Raw genomic sequence first — 8,859 nt, 5'->3', positions numbered from 1 at the left:
AGGTGAGGAGACTTGCCCCAGGTCACTCAGCAAATAAATGGCAGGCAAGAGTTTGAACTAGGCCCTCAGGCTTCTCTTGCTGCCTCCCTCCACAGGTCTTTCCAGTCGACAGAGTTAAGATACACACACACACGCACGCACGCACGCACGCACGTTTTTTTTTTTTTTTTTGAGACAGTCTCATTCTGTTGCTCAGGCTGGAGTACAGGGGCACGATCTTGGCTCACTGCAACCTCTGCCTCCCAGGTTCAACCGATTCTCCTGCTTCAGCCTCCCAAGTAGCTGGGATTACAGGCGCCTTCCATCACGCCTGGCTAATTTTTGTATTTTCAGTAGAGATGGGGGTTTCACCATGTTGGCCAGACTGGTCTTGAACTCCTGACCTCAGGTGATCACCCACCTCAGCCTCCCAAAGTGCTGGGATTACAGGCGTGAGCCACCATGCCTGGCCTCCACTTCCTTGCTGTGTGACCTTGGGCAGTGACTTGGGCTCTTGCTACCTCAGCCTCTCCATCTGTGAAATGGTGATGATAATATTTGTTCTGGTCGGGCGCGGTGGCTCACATCTGTAATCCTACCACTTTGGGAGGCCAAGGCAGGCAGATCACCTGAAGTCGGGAGTTCGAGGCCAGCCTGGCCAACATGGTAAAACCCTGTGTCTACCAAAAATACAAAAATTAGCTGGGCATCATGGTGCTTGCCTGTAATCCCAGCTACTTGGGAGGCTGAGGCAGGAGAATCACTTGAAACTGGGAAGTGGAGGTTGCAGTGAGCCGAGATCATGCCACTGCACTCCAGCCTGGGTGACAGAGCAAGACTCTGTCTCAAAGGAAAAAAAAAAATATTGGGGCCGGGCGCAGTGGCTCACACCTGTAATCCCAGCACTTTGGGAGGCCGAAGTGGGCGGATCGCCTAAGGTCGGGAGTTCAAGACCAGCCTGGCCAGCATGGTGAAACCCCAACTCTACTAAAAATACAAAAATTAGCCGGCTGTGGTGGCAGGCGCCTGTAATCCCAGCTACTCGGGAAGCTGAGGCAGGAAAATCGCTTGAACCCAGGAGGCGGAGGTTGCAGTGAGCTGAGATCACACCATTGCACTCCAGCTTGGGCAACAGAGTGAGACTCCGTCTCAAAAAAAAAAATTGGTTTCTATCTCATAGGGCTGTTTCGGAAACAAAATGAGTGAACTGTGTAGAACGGCACCTGTGCACAGTCAGAACATGCTATTACTGATATCACCACGTTGCACTCACAACCGAGGACAGGAGAGACCGTGCTTGAGATGAGAGTGGGAGCTGAAACTCAAACCCAGCCCGATCTCTCTCCTCGCCCTCTTCCCACATGGTCCCAAGAAGTCTCTCGCTTTTAGAGGCTGTGGAGAAGTGGCACTATGACACCCAGGGGGAGGCAGAGGACACATGGGCAGCCTGCCCCACGAGGGTGGCAGGCGAAGGCTACGACACCCAGGATGGGCCAGAGATGCTGGGATGTGCCTGGGTTAGGAACACTCAGAGCGGGGCAGAGTTCTGGGCCTTTACATACAGGCGGGGTCCCTGGGTTGGGGGAGATTAGGCGGGTTCTGTATAGCCCTGGGGCTATGGAGGCAGGTTTTGGCTCAAGGCACATAGGACTTTCTCATTGTCAGGAGTGCCGAGGAGGGCTAGAGATAGTGACGGAAGGTGGTGTGAGCCCTGTCCTCCGAGGCATGCAAGCAGGGCCCCAGCCCTAACCTCTGCAGTGCTCCCACCCGTGGTCTGTGATGTCCCTGCTGGGAGAGGTCTCCCTGGAGCATGTCACCTTTTGAAGACCACGGGAACTTGAGGAGTTCAGCAGAACCCTGAAATAGAGCCTGGGAGATTCAGAGCAGGAACTGTGGGTGCCTGGCTCACCCCGGCTCCTCTCTAGCCCTCTGCAATTCCTCCACCAGGAATGGTCCTGCCGAAGAGCTGGGTATCCCCTCCTGCAGGAAGCCCTCTCACCTGACTGCGGGAGTCTAGGACACTCTTAGTAGATTAGGGACTCTCCTGCCTGTCCCTTGTGAGCACCAAGAAAGCTGTGCCTGTGTCCCCAGCACCCACCCTAGGGCTGGCCCCAGTGGCACTCAATAACTGCTAGAAAGTGATGGCTGGAGGCAAACTGCTACCCCTGCAGGGGCCCTGAGAAGTGAAGGTGGAGAGATGTGGCAGCCCCAGAGCCCTGGGGTGACCTGACCCCTTCCCGTCCCCCAGCCCACCTCACCTGGAGCACAATGGCTGGCACTGAGAAGATCATGGCTTCGTTGAACACCGGGTTGGGGTCATCCCTCTTCACAGCTGTCTTCTTTTTGCTCATCTTCCTCCCATCCTGCAGCAGGTATACCTTGACGAAGGGGTCTGTGGGCAGGTGCAGCAGTGAGGGCCAGCGTCACACTCACTCACCACAGCCCTGCCCAGTCTGGCTCCACCCACCGACTCCAAACTCCTCAATGCTTTGTTGTTGCCGTGACCTCCTGCAGCCCCGCCCTTGGTCCTTTATTTTTTTTCCCATTTCACAGATGAGAAAACTGAGGCTCACACAGCATGTCAGGTGAGGGCTGGGCTTTGTGCTCCGGCAGCTGCCTCACAGCCCACGCGCTCCCCTCCTAGGATGCCGGGGGGAGCTCAGCAGCCCTACCGTGTTCCTTCTATAAATGGCCCGAGTGCAGACGTCAGCCCTGAGTCACCAGGCGCCCGCACACCAGAGCCTGACTCAACCGTGTGCGGCTCTGAAATAACAAGTTGCCGTCTGCCCATCACCTATTGCCCACGGAGTGTCCTTGCTGCACCTGCCTGGAGCTGGCCCCTCCCCCGCTCCCCCGCGCCGTCCCAAGACTTGCAACTCCCAATAGATCAGGCTCCCCCAGCCCCCTGTCTTCAGTTCTCTAGAATACAGCTGCCTCCACGGTCACTGCTTTGAGAGGGACTGAGGGACTGGGGGCTCCTGCAGACCTAAGGCATGAGGTCCTGCCTGGCACCCACCTCAACCCCATGGCCCTGGTCCCTTTTTGGAGTCTGGGGTACTGCCCTGTCTCTGGGAATGGAGCCTCCATCATGAATTCCAGTTCCAGGAAACAGATGCCCACCTTGGTTCCCTGCCCAGTGCCCCCAGCCCTGAGTGCTGCCTCCTGCCCTCAGATCCCCCATCACTCTGACCCCCTTCACTCTGCCCTCACAGGGGCCCCTGCCACCCTCCAGGGATCTCATGTTTCTCCCGTTGGATTAATTGTGCCCATGCCACCCCCTACCAATCTGCACGACTTCTGGGCTCAGCAAAGCTGGGGGAACCTTGGCACTGTGTCCCACACTTGCTGATGCCTCCAGGTGCCCACAGCACAGCAGCTGGGCCACAGCTTCCACTGAGCCACATGGGGGAGCTGGGCTGCCTGCTGGGCCTTACCCGCTGTGGTCTTGTCGTTGGTCCAGATGAGGTTCTTGGCCTTAACCACGACCACGGTGAGGCGCTCAGCTGTGGGGAGGTAGCTGAGGGAGAGCAGGATCTCCCCCACAGCATCGGCGGCCTGGGGGACAGATGGGTGGCTCAGAGGGCTTCTCTCCACCCGACTTGAGGGGTCCAGGGAAGGCCTTGGTTGCCAGGGAAAGGCTGAGGCTTCCTTCTCCATAGAGAAGTGGCTGCACCGGGGGCCCCTCAGCACAGGGCTCCAGGCTGGCAGGGACAGCCTGGAGAAAGGGACAGCCACCCACCCCCCACCACTGCATGGAGCATGTCCCACCCCTCCCTTCCACCGAGTGTGGGCCCTGCCTGGGACCAAAGGCCAGAGGCGGCCTGTCAAATGTAGCTATCAAATGTAGTTTTGTTCCGTCGTTGCAGGCCAAGGAAAACACTCTGCGGTAGTAATACGCAGAGATCCAAGTGGAATGGAATTCGATTCTTTGCTTAAACAGCAATGAATTCTGTGAACATTCCTACAATTACAAAACTACAGTGCAGCTTGGCCTCTGTCTGAAATCATCCCCTCTAAGGCCAGAGGAATGTTTCTCTAGCAGAAGCGCAGTAGGGGTAGAGCCTCTGAAGCTTTGGTGACAAAGCAGCAGAAGAGCTGTAAACAGTGGTTGGGATGTTTCTGAAATTTGCCTGCAGTAAGCGGTTTCCTCAGACGTGGCTCTGGTCTTCTTCTCTGCTCTCCTAATGATGTTGGGGTTCGGGCCATTGCTGAGGATGATGGAGTCCCTTAATGGAAGTGTATGCGTGTGCGCGCTCTTCCGAGGCGGACGAGTAGGCCGCGGCAGGTCACTTACCTTGTTCTGGTCCTGTAAATACAGCCAGCCGCTGAAGGGCTGCAGCGGGAGGTCAAGCACAGAAAGCTTCAGCTCCACCACCCCCGTGCTGACGTTGCGCTCATCCTCATCGATGCCAAATACAGAAAACCGCAGGCTCTTCTCCTCCAGGGCTGTGGGATCCAGGGGGATGGAGAACTTCTCATCAAAGAAGATGGAGTAGGCATTCCTCTGGATCTGCAGGAGAAAGGGCCATGGAGGGCGCTAGGGGCCTGAGAGGCTGCAGCAGGGAGAGAGCACTGGACAGGGAGTCCAGAGGCCCAGGCTAGAGTCCTCGCTCTATTGTCATGACACCTTCAATGCCCATCTTTCCTTTGGTGGCTCAGCCTTGAAGGTTTAAAAGCCTCCTGTCCTCTCCTCAGTGGTGGCCAATCTAGCGGCCTGGCGTTTGAAGCTCCCACAATCTGATCCCAACTAATTTCTGTCCTCAGTGCCCGTGGCACCCCGGAACCCTCCAGATGCCCTGGAGGAGGTGGTCTCCATCTTTCTTGCATCTGCTCAAGTCTAGCCCTAGGCCAGGCAAGCAGTGGAGTGGGACAGTTGTCTGTGGAGTCACGAGCCACTGATGTCCCAGGTCCCTGAAGAGCCTGGCCCAGGACTGTTTGAACACCGTAGGCTGGATGGGTGGATGGAAGGGAGGACTAGGCGAGGTTGGGCCAACTCGGTTTCCAAGCCCAGTCCTGCCTGGTGGGCGCCACTGGCCTCCTCCCAGGAAGTCATGGGCGGGCCCCCGGGAAGGTGCATTGCGGGCACTGTCTCTGGGGAATGGGGGGGATGCTTTAGTCACTGCCTGGCGATATTTAAAGAAAGGCGTTCTCATCCTTGGACCCTGCCTGAGGCTGAGGGGCTGCCTAGCCTGGGGGCAGCACCCCCTGTGGGACTGCCCAGGCTGTTATGCTGGGAAGCTTGCCTTCCCCAGAATAAATCCCCCAGGGCCACCAGCCACCATGACCACACTCTTCTGTCACTGCCTGGGCATGGAAAGGCTCTTCTCACAGTGCTCACGTTCCCTACACAACCCCTTGCTTTTGAAGGGCTCCTGGCCTCCAAGGGATAAAGCCCACCTGGCCTCCTGACCTCCTGACCTCGGCATTCAGGCTGGTCATGATCTGGCTCCACCTGTCCCTCCTTCGGCTAAATTAGCCTCTCAGCTGTCCCCTGCTCATGGGGTCCTGGGCTCCCCAACCAGCCATTCTCTGAACATGTGCTTTGTGCGCACATGGGTGGAGGAGGATGGAACCCTGGGTTCGAGTCCCGGACCTCCTGCTTCCTTACTGGGGTTGTCTTGGGCAAAGCACTTTCCCGAGCCTCAGTTTCCTCCTCTGTAAGATGCCCTAACAATCCGTCCTGTTGGCCTCAGAATCATGGCTGTGCTAGGCTCTGTGAACCAGGTTCTCAGCACACATCAGGCTGTGCTGGCTGCTGGCTGCCAATGACCCTCCTCCAGGAATGCGTCCTGAACCACCCAGAGTCCTCTAGGCAGCCCAGACCACAGGCAACATGGCTGGGCACGACAGGAGCTCTGCACGGTTCTGAGAGCCAACCTATGGGGCACTGACCCGGGCTGGGCTAAGAACTCCACATACGTTAACCCATCTCTTTCTCAATAACCATGATGACCATTTGACAGATGGGGAAATTGAGTCATGGGGTGCTAAACTGACTTACCCAAGGTCATACTGCTAGGAAGAGGTGGAACCAGGATTTGAACCCAGGCAATCAGGCTCCAGGGTCCTGCTCCTAATCGCCTACTATACTGACTCTCAGAAGCTGGGCCACCCCAACGTGTTGCCTAAACACGCCCTCCTTGCACTCTGGTCACAGGCCATCCCTATCCTTCGGCCCAGATGTGTCTCTGTTGGTTTGGCTCTGTGAGGTACAGGGATGTGTGGAGGGTAGCCTAAGGGACTGGGTGCCTTCCCTGCCCCTCACGCTTTATTCTTCACCCTTCCCCACTCTGCTCTGGCCCTGAGAGTTGACCTCCATGGGCTGTGTCAGCAGATTCCCTTGGCCTTTGGCTTCTGGTCAGGTCAACCAGTGGAGGTCACCAGAAGGAAACTGGAGGGGGAGGGAGGTCCTTCTCTGCAGTATTGCTGCGGGACGACCATGTCCCTTGGCCAAAGGGCGCAGCTCCCACCAAGGTAGCCCTTTCCACAAAAGGTGGCCCTCTATCCTCTTGGGCCCAGTAACCTCACCTTCCCCTCATCCCTTCAGATCTAGAGTGGGACCGCCCCTCCTGTTACACCCCTCCAGGATACCATGCCATCCCTGAGGTCGCCTCACAACCCATCTGCGCCACTCTAAATGTTCTTGTTATTTTCATTTTTAAAATTTATTTATTTATTATTTTTGAGGTGGAGTCACTTTGTCGCCCAGGCTGGAGTGCAGTGGCATGATCTTGGCTCACTGCAACCTCCGCCTCCTGAGTTCAAGCAATTCTCCTGCCTCAGCCACCCAAATAGCTGGGATTACAGGTGTGCACCACCATGCCTGGCTAATTTTTGTATTTTTGGGAGAGATGGGGTTTCAGCATGTTGACCAGGCTGGTTTCAAACACCTGACCTCAGGTGATCCACCTGCCTCAGCCTTCCAAGGGGCTGGGATTACAGGTGTGAGCCACTGCGCCCACCCCTATTTTTATTTTTTGAGATAGGGTCTCATTCTGTCACCCAGGCTAGAGTGCAGTGGTGCAATCGTGGCTTATTGCAGCCTCCACCTCCTGGACTCAAGTGATCCTCCCATCTCAGCCTCCTGAATAGCTGGGACTATACATTAGCTGGCACTACCACACCCAGCTAAATTTTTTTTTTTTTTTTTGTTAGAGAAGGAATTTTGCCGTGTTGCTTAGGCTGGCCTTCAACTCCTGGTTAGGCTCAAGTGATCCTCCCACCTTGGCCTCCCAAAGTGCTGGGATTACAGGCATGAGTCACTGTACCTGGACAGTCCTGTTATTAAGCTCTCCCCAAATTAGCCCTCTTGAGCATGTCAGCCCTTTTCTGCTGGGACCCCATGTTGACACAGGGCAGATGTGGACAGGGACAGTTGCCACACTCTGTATTCACCTAGCAGGAGAGCTAAGAACTCCACACAATGGGAGCCTTCAGGTGGAGCCCCCCAACTCCCGGCTCTGTATGGAGCTTTCTCTACCGTCTGAAGCTTCAGCTCTGGGATCAGCATCCATATTTGAGCTCTAGTGCCTTCCTGGGATCCTGCCGGGCCCCATCGCCCTGTCTGCCTGGGAGGCGTCTAGTGAGCCCAGAGCACCCTTGTGCCCCACCCTAAGCCCCACTTACCCGGGAAATGCCCACGATCTGCTCGTCGGGCAGCAGGCTGACGCGCATGAAGCAGGACTCGAAGCTGGCCTCCTCCTGCTCCAGGAGGTCCTTGCCCTGCAGCACCGCCACGTGCAGGGTGTGGGAGGCAGCGTCGTACTCCATGCTCACCTCCACCTGGCCCAGGGTGAAGTCCTGCCCAAAGGTGTTGCTCACGGAGGAGATGGAGTTCAGGGAGTCGGCCGACTGGGACTTCCGGAGGCTCCCACAGTGGGCCAGGTCCAACTCCCGGCCCATCAGCTCCAGAGGCCCCAGCTCACTGATGCTCTCAAAAGTGTCCTCAATGCTGAGACTGCCTTTGCGGCTGGATGATCCCCGCGTGCTGGCCCGCTGGGCATTCCAGGCAGGCACTCTCTGGGGATGAGAAAGAGGGATGTGGGAGCATCATGGGGGCCATAGGCAGGGTCACTGGGAGACGTCAAAGAGATGAGTAAGTCCTGTTCATTCTCGAATCTCCAAGTTCCCCTTTCACAGAAGCCCTGCATCCCTTAGCTAGGAAGGTCCTTGTTTAATATTATTTCATGTCACTTATTTATTTATTTATTTTTTTGAGACCGCGTTTCACTCTTGTTGCCCAGGCTGGAGTGCAATGGCACGATCTTGACTCACTGCAACCTCTCCCTCCAGGGTTCAAGTGATTCTCTTGCCTCAGCCTCCTGAGTAGCTGGGATTACAGGCACGCGCCACCATGCTTGGCTAATTTTGTATTTTTAGTAGAGACAGGATTTCTCCATGTTGGTCAGGCTGGTCTCGAACTCCCAACCTCAGGTGATCTGCCCACCTGCCTCAGCCTCCCAAAGTGCTGGGATTACAGGCCTGAGCCACCGTGCCCAGCCTAGGGGTACACGAGACTTTTTTTTTTTTTTTTTTTTTGAGCCAGAGTCTCACTCTGTCGTCAGGCTAGAGTGCAGTGGCAAGATCTCGATTCACTGCAACCTCCACCTCTCGGGTTCAAGCAATTCTCCTGCCTCAGCCTCCTGAGGACCTGGGATTATAGGTGTGCACCACCACGTCTGGCTAATTTTGTATTTTTAGTAGAGACGGGGTGTCTACATGTTGGCCAGGCTGGTCTCAAACTCTTGACCTCAGGCAATCTGCCCGCCTCGGCCTCTCAAAGTGCTGGGATTACAGGCGTGAGTCACTGCGCCTGGCCAACTATTTATTTATTTATTTATTTATTTATTTTTTGAGACAAAGTCTTGCTGCATTGCCCAG

General features: G+C 56.0%; 1 protein-coding gene across 2 annotated transcripts in view; it reads right to left on the bottom strand.

The window, feature by feature from the left end:
* SYT12 (synaptotagmin XII) overlaps positions 1-8,859 on the bottom strand; it is a 26,461-nt gene that overhangs the window by 760 nt on the left and 16,842 nt on the right. For both annotated transcript variants that reach the window (XM_011986969.1, XM_011986970.1), the window contains exons 4-7: positions 7,606-7,998; positions 4,274-4,489; positions 3,414-3,534; positions 2,238-2,371 (exon numbers count right to left, since the gene is read on the bottom strand). In XM_011986969.1, coding sequence (XP_011842359.1) covers positions 2,238-2,371; positions 3,414-3,534; positions 4,274-4,489; positions 7,606-7,998 — 864 coding nt within the window. The remainder of the gene's footprint in view (positions 1-2,237; positions 2,372-3,413; positions 3,535-4,273; positions 4,490-7,605; positions 7,999-8,859) is intronic.

This window comes from Mandrillus leucophaeus, unplaced genomic scaffold (genome assembly GCF_000951045.1).
Source record: "Mandrillus leucophaeus isolate KB7577 unplaced genomic scaffold, Mleu.le_1.0 Scaffold30, whole genome shotgun sequence".
NCBI lineage: Eukaryota > Metazoa > Chordata > Mammalia > Primates > Cercopithecidae > Mandrillus > Mandrillus leucophaeus.
Note: the sequence above shows the minus strand (reverse complement) of the source record. Positions and strands in the feature narration are given on the sequence as shown.